The 21161-nt window shown below is 35.0% G+C and overlaps 3 protein-coding genes across 3 annotated transcripts in view; all 3 read left to right on the forward strand.

Moving 5' to 3' along the window:
* Positions 1–3160, forward strand: part of LOC120625866 (mucin-2-like) — an 89735-nt gene extending 86575 nt beyond the window's left edge. The window contains exons 5-7 of the mRNA XM_039893116.1: positions 148–324; positions 962–1325; positions 1405–3160. Of these exons, the coding sequence (XP_039749050.1) occupies positions 148–324; positions 962–1325; positions 1405–2858 (1995 nt within the window). The 3' untranslated portion in view covers positions 2859–3160. The remainder of the gene's footprint in view (positions 1–147; positions 325–961; positions 1326–1404) is intronic.
* Positions 3161–3733: 573 nt separating this feature from the next.
* On the forward strand, positions 3734–12090 carry LOC120625798. Its single transcript, XM_039893010.1, has 16 exons — positions 3734–3796; positions 4308–5069; positions 5178–5243; positions 5669–5732; positions 5862–5888; positions 5968–6006; positions 6083–6608; positions 6946–7052; positions 7385–7497; positions 7959–8061; positions 8456–8568; positions 8962–9162; positions 9664–10031; positions 10570–10699; positions 11158–11254; positions 11958–12090. Exons 1-16 carry the CDS (start codon positions 3734–3736, stop codon positions 12083–12085), a joined length of 2907 nt encoding a protein of 968 aa, XP_039748944.1. The 3' UTR covers positions 12086–12090.
* An 836-nt stretch (positions 12091–12926) lies between these two features.
* LOC120625912 (translation initiation factor eIF-2B subunit gamma) lies at positions 12927–16619 on the forward strand. Its single transcript, XM_039893179.1, has 5 exons — positions 12927–13063; positions 13137–13317; positions 13696–14522; positions 14944–15173; positions 16412–16619. The coding sequence occupies exons 2-5, from the start codon at positions 13158–13160 to the stop codon at positions 16572–16574; spliced, it is 1380 nt and encodes a 459-aa protein (XP_039749113.1). The 5' UTR covers positions 12927–13063; positions 13137–13157; the 3' UTR covers positions 16575–16619.
* The last annotated feature ends 4542 nt before the right edge of the window (positions 16620–21161 follow it).

Here is a 21161-nt window from a genome sequence, read left to right on the forward strand (position 1 = left end):
GTGTCTATAAAAAAAGACAAAGACCAATAGATAGAATATATAATAATGCTTGAATCACGTTTAGTCACAGATTGTCCCAGAGAAAACGTCTTTAAATATATTATGATATACCTAATTTCATTGTTAAACAAAAAATATCGATTTCAGTATTTGGACTTCGATAATCTCCCAGAAACAAATTTCACGTGTGCTGGCAAGGTGATTGGTGGCTACTACGCGGATCTTGAGACGTCCTGTCAGATGTTCCACGTGTGCACGGTTGGACAGCAGGACGAACCCATGGATATCAAGTTCCTCTGCCTCAACGGCACTGTTTTTGACCAGGTAATACGATGAAGTTTGTAGTCCAGTGGTTACCATGTTCACGATCCATTTCACCGACCCGTTGTTGACCCGTCAATATTGTGTTTTTCCACTGACCTCTATCATCACCACCGGACGGGATGTCTTCTGGCTGAAATCTTGTCCCCATTTGAAGCGCCTCTTTTGACATTCAGAGTACTCTAGAACTAATATATCAGTTTTTTTTGTCATCAATATTTTAAACCCTCTACTACACTCGAATATCTGATTCCCAACTTATAACGATAAAATCAATTGATTAGAATCAAAAACAAAAGTCAGTGTGTTTATCTGTCCCCCTCCGCCCCTTTGAGTGTATGTTAAGCCATCTGTCCACCTACAGGTTGTTTTACATACTATTATCATAACAGAGAAATGCACCGGCATATCACTATCTTGTGGTAACAATAGCTACTAATCGCCAATTTGCATCAAAGCAATGAAGTAGCTCAATACTCTTATTACCTCGCTGTCTGTGCTCTGCAGTGGAGCATTGATAGGCTGAGATTCATATATTTCGAGGGGAAACCACCCAACATCATAAACTAATTATTTCATAAAGTGTGGCACCTTGTTATGTAATATGTTCTTCAATAACATAAGCATAATTTTTTTTCAGGAGACAAGAGTATGCGAAAGAGTAGACGAAGTAGATTGTACAAAATCTGAAAAGTTCTATAGTTTAAATTTAGAATTGTATGGAAGCACTACGCCACCAATTATACAACTTGAACCAACAAAACCTCCAGCAAAACCAACAGAGCAAACACGTATGCAAAATAAACCAAGTACTACAGATATTTCCGACCCGGTAGTAAATTATCTGCCTACAACGTCTAATAGAGTTATGAATCAGCCGACAGATCCCATAGACTCTACTGAAGATCCAATACAAGAAAACAAAAAAGATGAATATAAAAACACGTCAACATATCCATCCTCAGCATTGCCATCAAGACAGCAAGAAATACAACATCTAGAAGGTACGTTGACAAAACATTATTAATTTAAAAGATAAACAACAAACATTAGTAACAAAGTAACATTTAACACTTTTTACAGAATATGAAGAAGAAGATGACGCAATAGATGATGATGAAAACTCCGATTACGAAGAAGATTATTCCCATCCCCTGACGACGACTACTGTTCAAACCATCACGACTACATCCACAACAACAAAAACACCATATACGAGTACTACGTTGCCACCACAAACTACACGACCAACTCCTGCGACTCATTTGATATCCTCACCTTCCCCATCAATTTCATCTTTGTCACCACCAGTACATTCTTCTTTAACTCCTTCGGCACCGCCTTCAACGACATTAGATCCCTCACTTTTATCACCACAAGAATTTATTTACCGCCACCGAGGTCCAGGATCTGAAGCCATCTCTTTTCAACGCCAGAGTTTTCGTCCAGCTGATGGTGTTTATATTACCCATGCTCCACCTCACCAATATGACCACTTTCAATATGAGTCATCTAGGACTGCACCACGACCTGTCGTGAATCGTCCAGTGCCTTTTGTTCAACGCCCTCAACCGACGCCATTCCGGCCAACTACAATTGATCCACGTGATCAAATTCTACGACCAGGTCCTAATGCTCAGCCTTCTGAAAAAATTGAGACTCCAGTAAAAAATCGACCTCAATCTCACCATTCGCACTTGCCTGTACAACAACCATTACCATTTAACCCATTCTATTATGATCGTAAACGTAGCGACGATGTGATCCCAGAGGACGAGTCATCCTTATCAGCTAGATCGGTAGCACCGCCTACTGTGAAAGCAAGAAAACCGTCTAAACCTAAAAGTCCACCACGTGTTATAGTCACGGCTAGTGCATCAGTTAGCGATAGCAATGGGAAAAAGCTAAATTACACGGTTGGAAATGTAGTCAGTGCTGTGAAACCAATTGTAGCGATTAATTATGACGACTACAAAGAATCAGATCTTATATTTGATCCGTTTTTTCTCGATGTGCCAAAACTACAATCGCGACGTAAGACTAGATCAAGCAAATATAGAAAAGTTGTTGCTGTTCCTGTAAATTTACCAATCTCAGTTAAAATATTGTCTGAAAAGGTTCCGTCCTCTACATTTTCTCCTATAACTTCACGAGCAACTACTACAAAAATATCATCAACTACATCGACGACTACAACTACCGCAGCATGGAATCCACAGGATTATGTTGATGATAACTACGAGCCTCATGCCTATATACCACCTGTTCCTCCACTTGCAGTTTTAGTGACACAAGATCAGATAAAATATAAGAATCAAGAAAGAAAGTCAATGAATAATGTATTGGGGAAAAAAATACACGAAGATAAGTTATCAAACTTTCCTAAGGAACATACTAAAATTACGTCTTCTGTAGCAAATACAATCTCTAGTCAAAGTGTGGGTACTGAGGCTACGGTGGCGGTCACCTCACCGACTCCTATCGAGGCGCCCGCCTGCATTACTTCGCGCTCCACTGACTGTCGGATTCGTGCCTAATAATTAGCTCACTTAATACATAGATAAGTAGTAACATATTTAAATAGGTAGTTAAATTAAATAATTTTATGGAACCGATTACGTCTGAATAGTTACTTATTTCTTTTTATTTGATATAAATGTTAGATCAGAACACCGTAATTTTCTTTCCTTGGTTACCACCTCATCCACAGGACAGCGTGGAAACGCAAGGTGTGATCCTACCTCTCGATGAAAATGATAGGAATGCACACTTTAAATTATTCCGTGCATGATGTATATTGTATTTATAATAAAATGAAACGAATGTTGTACATATTATATATTTTAAAATAAACAATAAGTTTTTAATTTAGATTATTTTATTTTTTATTCCTAGACTTATAAATCACTGATACTACCGACTGTACTACCTACAAGTCAGTGATTTTGTTATATTTTGTTAGAAGGATTTGAAGTAATATAAATTATAAAACAATTCCAAGTAACAGATTAAAAATAGGCTACCGATTCGATCAATAAGTTTGATTAAAGGTTGAGCGTTATTATATTTATATTTTGTTTATTTTTTGACAATCACCTTTGTGGATCTTGCAAGTATTCGTCACATAAGCGAAATACAACATGCCGATTTGCACACCTTAAAGCCAAAAAAAGCAAAAGAAAAAGAAGATTATGCAATTTTAAACTCGTTCGTAATTTATAATTTATTTAAGAAAAAAATAAATCACACTTCTGACATATTTTATCATAAAAATAAGGGCCAACAATCACAATCAAAGTGTAATATTTTGCAAAAGCACGTCAAGGTGGATTGTCACTTTTGAAGCCTTCGAGATTAAAACAATAAGACGTAACACAAGCTAAAATAACTGTTTAATTGATTTTATCTCACAATGTCGGATTCCAGTATAATGAGTGTCAGAGAAATGATAGATAATTGTTTCGGGGAACCAGATGTAAGTCTTATATGTAGTCTGTGAGTCACTATGAAACGCGAAAAGTTCTTCAGAAGTGACGAACGAAAAATTCACTGCCCCAGACTCATTTCGACATCAAAAAACTGTTTATACTTATAATAAAACTTTAGCTCGACTATTTTAGTTCAATAATCATCATCTTTATTATCTTTACTTAAAATATTATCAACCTCTTAGTTTTATTGTATTTTTTTTGTGTCTTATGGAACTACCACCTAAACCTTCCTGGTGCCAGACAAGTTAGTCGTTACTCAGGTAACGACTAACTTGTAGTGGAAGAGGAGTTAATCATTTGTTATAATGGTTCTTTCTGTGATTTTCTGATATCTTTTTTAGTATCCCACTGTGAAATCAATGACGTTCTCCTTTCCTTGCGACCTATATATAAATTATATTACCTATTTAATTAGTATATAGGGTATAACCCTAGATACTAATTAATGCCATGCCAGCCATGATTATAATCAAACCGTTTCAATATACTTTCCAGGTAAATATAGTCAACTTTAAGCTTATGCAAACAATACTTTACCTCCTGGCTAGGCAACAGCGATTATTAGAGCGTCGAGTTGCAATTGAATTTGGCGCAAGTCTCGTTCCAAGGACATCTAGCCTTTCCATTACGGAAGTGAAATTAAAAGCAAATGTTTACAAAAAAACGAAAAAGTATACTGGTGAAAGTGGAGTTGCGTCTTCAAAATCAAAAGGAAAAAAAACAAAGGCAGATAAAACGTCCATTGTATCAACTACCGATGAAGTCTCAACTTCAAAATCAACATCAGAGAAAACAACAACGGATAAATCATCCTCTTTATCAACTACAGATAAAACGACAGCATCAAAATCTACATTAGAGAAATTAACGACGGATAAAATGTCATCCAAAACCACTACAGATAAAACGACCACTTCTAAATCCTATAAATCGATTACTGCTAAAACAACTTTTAAAACAAGTGCAGACACAACTACACTTTTAAAATCAACAGAACCATCTATATCGGATAAAACTACCATTAAAACCGCCATAGATACAACAAAGACAGAAAAATCGATGCCTGATAATACATCTTCTAAATCAACTGGAGATAAACCTGCAACTTCGGAATTATCATCCTTCACAAAGCATAGCACATTGTCATCTTTCGAAAAAAGCAAATCACTATCAGATAAGACTAAAATTTCAACAGGAATATTTTTATCGGCTAAAGAATCATCAGATAAAGCTAAAAGTGGAAAAACTAAGAAGACAGTAATTACATTTCCTTTATTATAATAACTTATAAATAGATACATTTTCATTGTGATGTATGAACAGTAATGTTGCTATAATCGAGCTTTCATTTAGATTTTCTCTTAGGATTTTCATCATCTTTTGGAGCTTCTTGAGCAGCAGCGAGAACAGGAGTTACGAGTCGTTAATCAGGTGCAAATAGTAACCAAGATATGCTGAATTTCGCCTTTTTTTTCTCCTTTTTGTCTTTTTTTTCCAGCTTAAATGCAGTGCCAATGTTTTACTTATGTTATTTATATTTTTTTTACTCTAGGTTTACTTTTATAGGTAAGTAACTGAATAATAATAATAAAAAAACATTGTGTAGCAAATGTAATTGTTAAAATAACACAACATTTAAAATACGATTCAATTCAAGTTTTTTAAATTTGACTTGTTGATACTGCATTACGAGATTGTCAACGTATATGTATAACATAGAAAATATATTTGACTTAATATGCATAACATTATTTTAGCAATAAAACTGGCATATTGTTTCTAATTTCTTACGCATTTATAATATGCAGCTTAAAGATTTAGGTGAAACTTAATTACCGCCATTATTTTTTCCACAGAGAGCTGATTCGCGTGAAGTAGCGGAGAAAACGCCTACACCCATGGCGTCTTTAGATTCGATGGGTAGTTTTTAAAGATTTTACTAAATACTAATTTATGTTCGTATATAAATCAATAAATGCAAAAAATTTAAATAATAATATATACAATTCACTTCATAGAAATGGATTAATCCTTGATTATGAATTTCAGAAGTACAATATGAAAAGCTACTAGTCGGTGAGGCTCTCATATTTTTAAAACTGTAGTTTATTAATAAAGAAAAGTTTCTAATGTTATTCATATAAATTTATTACAGTCGAACGGGTGCCGGTTGAAGAAGCTGAAAAAAAGATAGGTCAGTTCGATACGTTAAAAATTATACCCTGAAATTTATTACAGATTAACAATTATCTTTTCCTTATTAATTTAAGGGCGTTTACGTGATGGCAAGATGACAGAGTTAAATATTGTTACACAAAAAGATTTTGATGAGCTAGCACATATAGTAAAGGAAATGCAGACAAAATTTGGATTAGTTGGTGAAGCTCAAGAAAATATGCAATTAATGCAAGACGTTCAGCGAAGTTCTTCTATGACTGATGCAATGGCTGCATTGCAAATCTCAGCTCGGATTGAAAACTTAGAAAAAGCTTTGAAACTAATGGATTCTATGATCACTAATTTAGCTATCAAAACGGATATAAAAATAAAACAACAGCCAGAAGGGAAAATAAATACATTTCCAGTCCAACAAATAAAAAGAGGTGGTGATACTCCTGAAACAAAAGTGATTTATGATGCGCCTCGCGATCCGTCATATATTTCAGGGAAATCTGGCAGGGAAACTGAAGACATGTATGAGCTTTCAAAACCACCACTCATTGAAACGGAAGATCCTGTAATGGAATTGTTGAAAGGGTTGCCAAAAACAAATAACATTAACATGGCTGAATTAGAGTGAGATAAATTACATTTACAATTTATATTTAAATAAATAATCTTTACAGATTTTCACAAACAATGATGTAGATCTTCACTAATTGTTCGGTCAAACGTTTTATTGACAGACAAACTTAACATAAATCCCGCTTCTCAAGTCACTTGATACTAAATAATCAATTAATTTAAAATTAAATATAGAATAAATACATTTTTCAAAACACATGCCAATAACTAGCTACTTAAAATATATATAGTCAGTAGTGTCTTTCACCTTAGTACCTTGTCACCTTAGTATAGATCAACGTTGTGCTAAGATTTATACTTAAATGGTTTAAATAATTCCAAATTTTAGTGATGCAACGCAAGAACTATACGACGACTTAATTAAAACTGTGGGAAATTTAACTAATAAAGCTATTAGTAAGGCTGACGATGCTCTTAAGACTGCTTGTAAACTAGGTAACTTAAGATCAGTTGATATAAAAATATTTATAAACTAGGTAACTTTCCCTTTATGAAATAATAATTGGTTAATAGTCTAGTATAAACAGTAAACTCAAAATAAAAACACATAAAATATCCAAACCTTGCCGCATTATTCCTTGATTTTATCTAGTTAGTACGATTAAATTGTTAGATTTGTTTTTGGTTTGTTAGGATAATGATATATTATACTATGGTTATTGATTTTTTCGATTCAGATTAGTTTCTCCTTAAAAAATATAATAGCCTGGAATATAAAATATATATTGGTACATAACATTAATAAATTCTTATATTTTGGGCAATAGAGGCAAAATTGGACACAGCAATAGATGTAGATACGCGAATGGAAAACTTAGAGATGTTCGTGTCTGAATATACTGGAAAAATTAATAGACTAGATGCAAACCTATCCTCGCAGGTGAGGGTATAATTTACTTATTCTCAATGTGTATATTCCACTAACCTTTAGAGGCATGCCAGTCGCATCTTTACCTGGTATGAAATTTGTCACTTATGTCTCGCATACTAAAAAATAAGCGTTATGCATTGCAGTAACATAGTATGGTTGCGATCAGTAGCCTTAGCGCCACATTTGCTTGGTCGAAATCGAGTATGGAATTTAAAATCGGAGTAAAATGAATTTTATTTGCATCGCGTCAAAGTTCCAATTTGTCAATCGGATTTTGAAATAACGTTAAATAAGGAGTACAGGATTCGCGACTCAAGAACTAGTAGATTAGGCCCATTTTACTTCTATACTTGATATAGAAAAATATAGGCACAGACCTTTCACCTGTATTTTATAGCTTTTGCTATAGGAGATGAAGGAAAGATATTTCAGAAAAACATTGATGAGCCCATTGCGTATTTATTGTTTAGATGTCAAATTATCAAGAACAGTTAACTCAAATGCAGCATGACTTGGAAGGGGGCTTGGAAGCCATGGCTGAAGCATTAGCAAATCCTCCAACAGAAACCCCAGGTATATTTTTAAAAAAAGCAAACGTTTGTGTACCTAATCTTATTAATCTTGTATTGCTTTCTTTATTCCTTAATCTGCAATATTTGCAAGAGACGAAGAACCGTCCTTGATAACATTTTTCGAATTTAGTTTGGTTACTTTTCGATAGAATATTATGAGATGAAATGACATGGGCAATCCCTGGCTTCATGGACAATGGAAAGAGATAGGGATTTTAGGTTTTATATAACTGCCATATCCCTAAGAGTGTAGCCCGTTACCATCTTAGACTGCATCATTGCCAGCAGATGCGATTACAATCAAGGGCTAACTTGTAATTGTAACCAAATAAAATAAAAAAGTAATTAATCAAAAGTTTGTACCTAAGTTTTTAATAAGCTTGTTATAATTACAGGAGTTGAGGAGCTCAACGCCAACTTTACTAATCTACAAATACAATTTGACATCGCCAATATGAGACAAAAAGACTTACAGGAAAGCCAAGGAGTGCTGTCGTTAGACGTTCAAGTAATAAATTTAAGAAATAATATGAACTGACATATCTTATAATATTACTAGCAGGCGCCCGTTAGATACTTCTGTTTTATGAGATAGACAGACCAAGTGCCTGCTGCTGCTGCCGCCTACTTACAGTTAGGGTTGGTCTTCTTTTTACCAAACTGAAGAAGTTATTTTCTGGCTATTGCCTCTCAGTAGATTCTGATTTAATGATAATATTATGGCAAAATATATATTAGCAAATATAAATATATTAGCATGGCTATCGACCACCAAAGAGTACTGTTATCTTATATTAATTTATTTTAACACTTTTATCATATTCCCGGCCACTTTTTGACTGATTATTGTGCGTTATTTGACTCATCATACTTAAGCTTAATTTATTACTTTCATTCATAGTCTTTGTGGAAAGAGATTGAATTATTGCGTGAAGTAAAATCAGATCGCGATGAAGTAGCAGATGCTTTACGGGACAAGGCTGGACTCGGCCAATTGAATGGTCTCGTTACTCATCAGCAATTTGATGCAGTGCGCGGAGATTTCGAGAAACGTATTGGAGCTTCATATGATAAGTTCAATAATCAAGAGATTATTTGGCAAGTAAGAACCGATGTGCACATATTATTCGTATCCTCAGCAAAACAACGCGTGAAAAATGCCGTTTTAAACTCCATTTTTACACAACTGCAGTTATATAATAAAAACATTAGCTGTGAATTATTAAAAAAACTTTTTTAAATATTTCAAATAACTGCCTCGCTCTTCTAGAAATTAGGTACTGATCGCATTGATTAGTGGACGTCGAGAAATTCTCATTACCATCACGAGAGAGGGTATTTGGTTTTATACCCCTTTGCCTGGAAAGTCTTACTACTAACTTGAAAAATTAATTATTATTAAAGCCCACCGATGGCTATAAGCCATTTTCAGCACTGGGCTTTTTAAAATCACGCTACAACATTTTGATTTGAGCAACGAGCGGGAAATACGACGCGGCGGATAGTATAAAAGTTTGTATGGTACTTTACTTATCAGAGTATGCGCAGGAGTTCCTAATTTTTCACAAATGTTTAAACTAATGCAATTCTCGTAAACTTTCAGAAAATCATAGATGACCTACTAAGGGAATTAAACGAAAAGGCCGATTGGGTACAACTAGCGGCATTGCGTGATAATATAAATGATAATCTCGAAAAACTCCAGAATAAAATCCATGCAATGGAAGAAATAATCGGAGAACCGCATGCAGCGACTATCTCTAGACGACTGTTTCGTGACGCTGCATGTCTTTCTTGTTCAACCCCCGCACATATGAATTTAGAAGAAGCCACTCTACCGGCGTTACCTGCTTTCACTAAAACATCTCGCCCTATTACTATAGGCGCTGAAGATACAACAAAGCCAAAGGAAGATGGAGATCATGGATTATGTTATCCTGGACAGCCAATACCACATGCTAAAGACCCTAGGTTGATAAGTTTACTATTGATAAAAAACAACGAGTTTTTGTATTGTATTTCATACGATAAATGACCTATATATAATATTTTTCCTTCTCAAAAAGTTAAAGCAAGTGATATTTTAATTGCTTAATTGCTTAAAATGTGCGTGCTGGGATTCGAACTCGGCTCCCCGAACGTGAAACCGAAGTCAAGACCACTAGGCTATCACTGCTTCAGACTCATTGTACCTACATTACTTTAAGCCCAAACTTTCCTTTACAAATAAAATAATAAAAGATTAATAAATTATTAGACACCTATACGGCATTTTCACATATTTTTTATTGCTCGATTACTATTTATTTTTATTTATTGTTATTTGCGCCAGAAGTTAACACTCTAACGTAGACCTCCCACAGCTCTCTCCATATAGTCCACTTACCCGAGTAAACACCAGCGTTTGGTTGTTCACACCGTTTTATCTTTTCCTTTTTCGTGTCAGCCATTCTATAAAGATTCTTGTCCTTGAATTTGTATAAATATATTTTATTAAAATACGTTTTAGATCCCATTTTTTCCGAAGATACTGTGGTGGTTCACATACAGCTATACGTGGCAAATTAAGCCGTGCTCCTGCCGAAATTATTGTAAGCACATTGCGCGGCGAGACTACTGGAGTTGGTTCAGATGGAAAAGTAAACTTATATTACTAATAAATTACTATGTAGGCCTGTATAGAATCATAATTTCGCAGCTTAAATCATTCTCTTACTGCCTAATCGTCCTTCACGTATGATAGCTTAAATCCTGTCAGAAAGTACAACTCGTTTATAGAGATGATGCATTCAAAGATGGAATCGGGCTATTAGGGGTATGGAAAACATATTAAATCCACACCGCTTATCGGCATCATGATTTTTTTATATTAAATGTTCAATTGCGACTAAGTTGCATTAACAACACTCTCACAAAATACCCGTTTTGTATGAGGCGATTGATTTAGTAATTTAGTCATTACTGAAATATTTAATTTTAATAAAATTACACGTACCTAGTCTAGATATTTAGAATAGATATTTTCGACATTTTTAACTAAAAATTTAAATATATTATGTAACATACGTGGTTAACTTTTGCTACGTATCTAATGCAGGTGTATATGATTGATGAACAAGAAAAAGAAAAGAAACAGTGTCGGCAATGTAACACACACAAGGCTGTGCCGCATCCTTATTCTGCCATAGATAAAGGTAATAATAAAATATGTACCTAATCAAAGTGTTGGTTGAATCTACTACGGGTGGGTGGATGATATAAACGTGAAGCCATAATGACACAATATATTACAAAGCAGTAGAATAAGCGTTAAAATGCCATGCAATTGACAACAGTAGAAATGGTCTCCGTATGGTTTAAATCTTTGTGACATGTCGAGATACATCGACTACCCTCAAACTGAAAAATTCGTATTATGGTCACGGTTTAGAACCTAAGCATTTATTTCTGGTCGTGCTAAGAGAAGTACATCTCCAAGCGTCCGTAAAGCGAAGTCCACACCGCCGCGTGCATCTGATTTTTAACGGTGTTCAAGATGATCCTACATGCGATCGCTCAAAAAAGCGGACGTGTCTTGCGATTGGTCGCACGCAAAACGCTTACTTGAACGCCAAAAGCAATGGCGTGCACTTCGTACATTCACAAAAGCACGGCCTACCCTAAAATTTATATATAACTCGTACCTATAGTAGGAGGGTTTTTGGTGTTTTTGGCAATCCTTCTACTGTATGCGTACCCTGGTAATAAGCCTAGTGCACGCCACTGCATCCAAGTATTGCCTCTTTGCCTAACACTAAAGCCCTCTCTTAATTCGATTGATTGCCCTTCTTAGGCAGAAGCAATGCTCAGAATAGGTACCTACATAATCACTTTACTTTGCATAATCTTACGTCCTAGATTCTTGCCATGAATTCGATTCTGAAAGGGCCCGGTATTACGTGTTGCCGGTAATGACTTCAACAGGAGGCCAAGTTGAAGACAGCGTATCCATGACGCCACCGCTTCCTATTGAAGAAGACTACTAACTCAATAATTTATGAAATAAGTATCCGAATAATATTGTTTATAAAAACAAAATTAGTTTTGAATTATTATATTTTTTGTTGTTATTGTTATCTTATTAGTCCCATAAAGTATATCAACCAATTACACTTTTGATTTATTTTTATATTGCATAATATAGCTAGGTCAATTAGGTACTCAGTTCAATTCAAACTGAAGAGAACACCGGGATGCAGCCCGCGGTTTATAGCATAAAGCTTGCTCGTAGCCTTTTACACTGATCAAATTCAGATTCAGTTTTTTCTGCTGTTTTGCAGTAACAGAAGGAGAAGCATAATTATTAAATATTGTAAATCAATAGTAGCGAAAAAATAACTCTTTATAGATTATACTAACGGCGTTAGTATAATCCTCAGAATATTCGTACAGCCGAAGACACTATGTAATCTGTGGCCGCCGGACAGCATTAGCAGCTCTGACTGGTATATAGTGATCTGAGATAAGCGGCACACTAAGCAGCACAGCAGTAGATAACTAAGCGACTACACATGGCTTTATGCCTTACAATAAAAAAATATATGAATATTTAACACTGAAAATAAGGCTGTACGATCATAAACCTTTGCTCTTTATTATGGAAAGGAAATAAGAAACAAATGATAACTGACAGCTACGGCGGCGAAGTTAACCTTAGTTATTAATCCTAAATCTTTGCCTTCCTTACGGTATCCTAAATCTACCCCTTTAAATTAAATATATTTTACCCCTTTCAAAACTAAAAAAAATTTCCTCCTAAAACTCGCGCCTTTGACAAATGACATTTGTCATGTGTGATCTGACAAATGACGTTTCATAGGGGTGAGAAAAACGTTGAACGAATTGTATGAGATTTTAATTTTTATAATAAAAAAATATTGTGCATAGGAATTAAGAAATTAAATAAACTATGAATTATAATTTTAACATTTATTAAAGAAGTTTAACAGAAAGCGCTCATAAAAGTGAAGTATTCACAAGTATTGTTGAATTTGTTACACGTCGAGTTTCATCATCCTAACCTTGTTTTTTGTGTAGAGTAAATGTTCTCAGTTACAAATGCATAAAATACTGGAGTTTCAAGCGGTAGTATTGGCAGCGGGAAGGGGTTCGCGCCTGCCTGATGTTGGTGGGACAGTTTCAAAATGCTTGCTTCCTGTTGGACCCTACCCGGTTCTGTGGTATTCATTGAACTTACTTGAAAAATATGGATTTCAAGGTAAGCTAAAATATCGTAATAAAGTAGACATGTTTTACATCCATAGCCAATGACCCATGGTTGGGTGCAGGTTCTCATGGGCCACAAAGATTATGTCCCTCACTTTGGGTTGGAGGGTTTTCACAATCATTAATCTGTGCTCTCTAGGACATGGTGTTTAACCCAATAGTCAGTAGACTGTATGGTCTTTGAATGGCATGAATCAGATCTACTTGATTCAGTAACTCATCCAGTTACTGACATTGTTCATTCAGTTGATGTATAGGATACCACTTTATTCAGCCTATATTACTTACTATTTTATTTTCTTATTGTATTGGTCAAAATAATTTTTTTGGAAACCCTGGAACTAATTAATATTTTTTTTACTTCTTACAGAGACTATGGTAGTTGTTCTTGATGAAGATAAATCCAATATACTCAATGCATTAGAAAAATGCCCTTTAAAGATTAAATATGAATTAATAGTTATCCCATCTGATGAAGACTGGGGCACTGCAAACTCCCTTAAACACTTAAGCAGTCGAGTTACTACTGATCTTATAGTTGTATCTGGAGATCTCATTACTAATGTTAACTTAAATGAAGTTCTAAACCTTTACCGAAAACATGATGCCGCTCTTACCACACTATTCTTTAATAATGGACCAGAAGAATGGATTGAGCTCCCTGGTCTCAAAAGCAAGGCAAAACCAGACAGAGATCTTGTTTGTATTGATAAGGAAACAGAAAGACTGGTTTTTCTAGCTAGCGCTAGCGACTTTGAAGAAAACATAACAGTACCCCGCATGCTAATGAAAAAATTTAGAACTATAACGATGTACAGCAGGTTATTGGATGCTCATGTCTATGTTATGAAAAACTGGGTTATAAGCTACTTAGTAGAGTGTGATAAGTATACATCAATAAAAGGAGAATTAATACCGCACATTGTTAAGAAACAATTATCTAAACCAAAAAATCCATCCGAGAAGAAAGGAACCTCAGTACTAAATGTGGATCTTTCTAAAGATATTTTTGACTTTGCTGTTGATCAAGGATATGAGAGTAAAATAAGAGATATGTCTAGTTATAATGACCATAAATTAGGCAGCAAAGGAGTGTATTTTAATGACATTTTAAGGTGCTATGCTCACATACCAAATAAAAACACATTTGGTATAAGAGTAAATACTTTATCAACTCTATATTTATCAAATAATAAGGTAAAATTCAAACATTGTAATTTATATAAATGTCTATTATAAGAAATGGTGAAAGCCTAGATCAGAACCCACCTATAACTTTTTTAAGTTATGTGCGTTTAAAAAAATTAAAATACCACTTGCTTCAAAGATGAAGGAAAACACTGTGAGGACCTGCCTGATATATATAATGTTCTTAAAAGTGTGCGGAGTCCACCAATCCATTCTGGACCATCTCATTGTCGTAGGAGACCATTGCTGTAGTCTTAAAATTGAAAAACATACTAGCTACATCTTGGAGCTGAGTTGGAATAATTGTAGATTAGATTATGTTTATATCACTAATTTAAATCCTTCATTCTAAAAAGTTTCCATGTTAGGGTATTTTTTATTTGTTAAAATTATCTTATTAATTGATTAATTTTTCATATTTTATTTCCAGATATTATCAAAATGGGAGGAACTAACTGGTACAACACTTGTAGATAGGCTTCATCCAAACAGTGATGTAAAAACAAAACAAATAGATGAAACATGCACAGTTGGTGAGAAAAGTGTAATTAATGAAAAAACATCTATAAAGAGCTCATTTGTGGGTGCAAACTGTACTGTTGAGAACAAAGTGCGATTGACCAACTGCATATTAATGAACAATGTTACTGTTAAAGAAGGGTAAGTACCAGAAAGATTGTAGTACCTATATTATAGCCAGAGTCAATAATATCTTTATTAAAGTAGGCCTAAATATGGCACTTATAATGCAAACATTACATTTAAAAAAAAATCATGGCATGAACCATATTTGTAAACTTAAAACTAAAGCTACAAGGGTTCCAAATGCGCCTTGGTCAAAATAGCAGCCCACAACAAACTATGTTGGGTGTTCTTATGTTATCACCATCAAATTGTCATTTATAATAATATTAAAAGAGAAGAAAAAGTAATCGAAAAAGTCCTTATTGCTCATACAAATATAAAGCCAGGTTAACAAAAAAAAAAATGATAATATACATATGCACAAAGGCGGCCTTATCGCTTTAAGCGATCTCCTCCAGACATCCAGACAACCTTTGAAAGAGCAACCTAGTTAGAGCAATAATTCACACCCAAGCTTTTTTATTTCAAATATAATACTTTATACTAAAATGGGGCTTTTCTATTAAGAATGCTGTTATGCTTCATCATTCATACATCTTAAATTCATCAGCTTTTGTATTTTTACTAAACCCATTTTACGAAAACATATATACTTCTATAAGTGCCTTAAGCATGAAGTACTATATCTCCACCCTTATTTCTGCCGCCAGGCAGTATTGTTGAAATGATGTGTTCCAGTCTGAAGGCTGTGGTTTATGATGGACACATTGCGTGCCCTGCAAGGTTGGCACTGTGGTCTGGTAATTGGCAATCCTGTGTTGTATCCGTGGTTAGGGAAATTTGCGAATATATAATTTCTGAATTGTTCTGGTCTGGTGGGAGGCTTAAGCATGTCCTTTACCACCCTACCAATAAAGCCTCGCCACCAAGCCATTTATTTACTATATTCCCTGACAAGGCATAAAATTAACTTGTCCACCTGCCAAAGCACAGCAACTGAAATAGAAAAAGTTCACCCCTGTTTATTATTTGTCGGATATTACTCCTATTTGTGTGTTAATGTCTGGTGAGTTATAAAGCTGCAGGAGAAAATAAGTTTTTATCCTTTCCTCTAAGAGATAAATGTCTCCTGCCAAGCTGTGCATTTAAGGGCTTATTTTGAAGTGAATTAAAAAATCTTTACCTACTAATGATTATTATTTGACCATGGGACCGCAGGGCGCTGCTATTATTTATTATTTTTTTAAAGTTTAGGAAAACTCGACTAAAAAAGGCAAAATTATAAGTTGTACTAACTTACACTAAAATTTCAGGTGTGTTCTCCAAGACTGCATAATATTCACGGGTGCTACAGTGGACTCAAACTGCAATTTGCAATACTGCCTCATCGGACCACATCATCTAGTGCCCGCCAGTTCGAAAGGAAACCACCAATTATTTGCTGAAACAACAGACAATATGATAACTCTTGGATGAATGTATTGCGCTATTTATTATATAAAATTTTTTATGTAACTAAAATTTATGTTTTACTTGATCATGAAATTGCATGCGAAAAACCTGACGGAGAGGACGCTATATTAAAATAGCCATAGAGTAGCCACTAGCCATGTCATCTCAGATTTGCATTGTCAGCCATGAATAAGGAAAAATCACTGTTTATTGTTACTAATGCAATTATTTTCTGTACTTAAACATTTAAGATGCGATAACTTTTAAATCATACCTCATAATATAATATAACAAGTTTAATTGGAGAATGTGCCTCATTTGGTTTCTGTGCCATAACTAATTGATGGTCTTAAGAGAGTTAATTTAAGCTCTTTGTACTATTTCCGTAAATAGGATGATTCGGAAATCTATAAACAGTAAAAAATAATAAATTATAGGTGAAAAATATTTTTTTTTTTTTTTTTATAATATTTACCTGAAGAATTATCAATTTTAAAATGCTTGGGAGTCGCAGGTTGAAATGGTGTCGGTTCCGACATTTTTATATTCATGTTCAAATTTATAAAATGGATATCACGTATTATAGGAATTGTAGTTGTAAAAATGAAATAGTTATTAATAAAAAACGTAATCAGGTTTGTGGCCAGTTTTTATGCAAAACTCATTGAATTTTTATTCACAAATCGACATTGCAGTTGTATGCACACAAATAACAACGTCTCGAATTGAAGCTGAACACATGGAGTCCGAACTACACTCATGTTATTATGAAACTACTATATTCATATCGATGATCGGTCCATGTGGCAGCAAATAATTATTAAATATGTCGAATATGTATGTCCCTAACGAACCATTCATACACGGCTAGTATAGGCAGGAGATTAAAATTATATCCACTGACAAGGGAAAAAAAACGTCTCCATCTGCCAAAACGCGGCACCAGGGAATAGGAGAATTTTACACTTGCGGTAATGCTTGGAGAGTTGATAAAAGTTTTGAAGAATATTTTGTCCTTTCTTCGCGGAGAAAAATGTCTCCTGCCCACGCTAGTCGTGCTGTCATTTATATTTATTACCTACATGCACAACACGGGAAAGCAATTATGGGTTTTCCGATGCACATGAGCACTGTTGTCTTATAAACGGAGGTCCCGAGTTCGATCCCCGACAGGGGCAATCTGGGAATTTGAAATTTCTGATTTTTTTCTGGTCTGTGGCCACAGCCAAAGCATCCCACCAGAAGGTTCGGAAGGCTTCGGCCGTGGCTGGTTAACATCCTGACGACAAAGACGTGCCGCCAAGCGTTTAATTGTTTTGTTACGATGTCGCGTAGAAACCGATTAGGGTTTAATACCTAACAGCCATACCCTTAACAGGTTAGCCCGCTAGAATAGAATACTTCATCACTTACCTTGAGACTACAGTCAAGGGCAAACTTGTAGTGGAATAAAATAAAGGTAAGAACCTGCATTTTCTGTACTTTCCCATATAAAACTTTCAATCAAGTAGGTATATGTAAATATAGTGACATCATGTAGGAAATGAACACAAGTCACGGATCTGGGCTGATTGGGTATTAATGAGACATTCTCCGGACATTATTAACCCATCTAGGTATGTTAAATTTAGTGATGAAACAGATTGCATACTATATTATTGAGTATTCGTAGTGTAACGTCTCTTACTTTGTAACATAGAATTACCAGATTGTCCTTACCCCATATTTACTAGTTACCACAATGTAGGTATATCATCATAGAGAAATTCAGGTATCTTAAGTTAAAATCAGAATAAGAGGTCATTCCTGGAACGTAGTAGGTTAAAAATTTCACTTATTATCTCTAGACCAATATAATTCAATATTGCGATTTCGAAAGGTATCAAAGGATTACCTTTGATATAATGCCTTCTTGTCAGGTCATAATTCAACGGACAAAATAAATTTAATTAATTTAATTTGGGAATTTATAATTTCTGAATGTTTTGTGGTCTAGTCTGGTAGGAGGCTGGGAGGAGTTAGAGTTTCGGTACGATGTTGCGTAGAAAAGATTAGGGGGTATGAGCTTATTACAATTGCAATATTCCGTAAAAGGCTCGCCCGCTACTGTTTTGGATTGAAACATCACTTACCACCAGGTGAGATCGCAGTCAAGGGCTAATTTAAAGAGGAATAAAAAACAAAAAAAAAATTGCGGTCGGGAAATAATACTCTGCCGCAGACAGACACACACACACACACACACGTCAATCTTATGTAACGCTAATCTAATAGTTATTGCGTCGGGAGCTAAAAACAAAATGAACTGTACTTGTAAAGGAAGAACTTTAGGTACCAATCACTCGTGCGACTTGGGTTTGTTTCAATGTTGGGAAAGGATTTTTTATCCTTTACCTCACATAGATTCTATTAGTAGTTAAAAAGTGAGTTTGTTGCTTTGTTCTTTTTTATGCAACAACTGGAGCATTTAATAGTTATTCGCGAAAAGTAGGTAGGTACGCCTACGGTAATGATAACTTTTCATTTTTGATGGCTTAAAACATGGACAGATCCTATAACACTCACGTCAAGCTTGGGAACTTCAAAATAAAGATGCTATGAAACTTGCGCAATTCTTTAAATGATTTAACCCAACGTAAAAGCAAAAATTCTTACTTTATGTAGAGAAATAGGATTAATTCCGGGATTTAACCTATTTTTATTATATTTCACTGGTCTACGTGATTGTGACAATGTACCTATTGCTTTATTCATTTACATAGGATCTTATAAGTTGAGTTTTACAATCAATATTTTCGAGACGTATCTAAAAATTACACGATCTTTAAGCACTTATGTTGATTTTACGTGTCGCAAGTCCGACGGTTAACCGTGTTCGCTGTTACATAATTTCAATGCAAGCTCATCGGATTGGGACACTGCACAGTTGTGCAGGATTAGTACGTTCCATACATACCTATGTACCTCTTTGTGTACCGTAACAATTATTATCTGCATCATCATCATCATATATCCGATATCCGATGATCGTCCTCAGCCTGACCTAGGATTGTTGAGGCTGTAGCGAAGGGAGTTAAACAAAGGTAAGTCCTACATCATAAGTACTTTCGTATATAAAACTTTTAATGAAGTAAGTATACGTATGTATATATAATGTCATCATATAGAAAATGAACGGATCTGGGCTGATTGGGTATTAATGAGACATTCTCTCTACATTATTAACCTATCTTTGTGTGTTAAATCAGTGAAGAAACAGATTGCATAGTATGGGTACGTATGATCGTCGTCAGCCTGACCTTAATTATTGTTGTAGGGTTTTATAAATTTTATAGTCTGTTTGCTAAACAGGGAGTCTACCAACGCTTCTGTTAGCTATAAGCCGTTCCTATCGCCACTTCTTAACATATCGCTTTGATATACTTATAGGTTATTATGATTATTCTTCGGTGATCAAATAGTCCAAGCAAAATCATTCGCTGAATGTTAGAACTTATCAGTCCAACGTTGGCGCCCATGTTGCAAAATCATCCGTCATCAACTTATTAAAGGGCAAGAGGGCGGTCACCTACTCGTTGGATAGATACGGTGAAATCGTTGACCCAGACAACTGTGGTAGAATGTTTTCGACATGCTACCAACCGCCAAAAGTGGAGAAGACTCGCGCGTGAAGCCGTGCAATCCAGTGATGTCTAGCGCCATGATATTCATCTCAGCAGCCACGACCACTCTGCCAAGAGTGCACGACTAAGAAGAAGAGTCTTCGGCTAGGTCTTAATGTAAGGGCTGATTAAGCCCCGCACTGAAAGGCATGGGCTTGGTTAACCCCGATTCGCAATACGACAGTAAATCTCACACTACTACTGTACACGACAAAGTCCGTGCAAACCCCTTTAGGAGGGCTTTGTCCTGTAGTGGACGTCCATCGGTAAAATGGTCGGTCTATGCACTTAGTATGTTCGTATCTCTTCGTCTATAGCTGTGTTTAGGCTCTACCGCGGTTTTTGTAAATTTGTTTCCAAATTGCTTTTACTCGACCAACGTTAACGGATAACGTAACTCGCGATGTCCAAATTGTGCCATAGGATTCAGCTATTAGATACGCGAAGATATTATTTGTCATAATATATTGGGTTGTACGATATTGCATATGGTGTGAAATATGACGTTTGGCAATATTTCATTATAGAGTTGCACTCGATTTTGCAACCCCTTTATGTTTTGTTTTACATTTTCACATAAATAGGAAGATAGTTACCTAATAGGCAGATTTCTATTCTATACCTACTGTTTTCTCAAATAATATCATCGATATAACTTTCACTTAACGCTGTGGTTCTTATGTCCTGATCAAACTTGCAAATTGCCATGTTATATTGAAAAGGCAATTCTCGAGAGGTCCAAAAACTATTTGCTCTTATATATCGGAATAACGCTACACTAGAATAACTTTTGTGATTAAAAAAATAAATATATTCAGTTACAATAGAAATCTTGTATCACTAATTACCTATATTATTTATTCTCAACATCAAGTACCTAATTCAGCCATCCAAGCTTAATAATGGGCATCCTAAAGTAAGATTAGAAATACAAAGGTAAGTTTTGATA

This window comes from Pararge aegeria, chromosome 8, assembly GCF_905163445.1.
Source record: "Pararge aegeria chromosome 8, ilParAegt1.1, whole genome shotgun sequence".
NCBI lineage: Eukaryota > Metazoa > Arthropoda > Insecta > Lepidoptera > Nymphalidae > Pararge > Pararge aegeria.

What these genes read in the sequence shown, in the direction of transcription:
- LOC120625798 (XM_039893010.1), top strand. Translation starts at nt 3,734, where the DNA reads ATGTCGGATTCCAGTATAATGAGTGTCAGAGAAATGATAGATAATTGT. An exon ending in AGTTACGAGTCGTTAATCAG is followed by an intron (nt 5,244 to 5,668) that starts GTGCAAATAGTA and finishes TTTTTTCCACAG; the next exon opens with AGAGCTGATTCGCGTGAAGT. An exon ending in ATATGAAAAGCTACTAGTCG is followed by an intron (nt 5,889 to 5,967) that starts GTGAGGCTCTCA and finishes AATTTATTACAG; the next exon opens with TCGAACGGGTGCCGGTTGAA.
- LOC120625912 (XM_039893179.1), top strand. Translation starts at nt 13,158, where the DNA reads ATGCATAAAATACTGGAGTTTCAAGCGGTAGTATTGGCAGCGGGAAGG. An exon ending in TGAAAAATATGGATTTCAAG is followed by an intron (nt 13,318 to 13,695) that starts GTAAGCTAAAAT and finishes TACTTCTTACAG; the next exon opens with AGACTATGGTAGTTGTTCTT. An exon ending in AATGTTACTGTTAAAGAAGG is followed by an intron (nt 15,174 to 16,411) that starts GTAAGTACCAGA and finishes CTAAAATTTCAG; the next exon opens with GTGTGTTCTCCAAGACTGCA.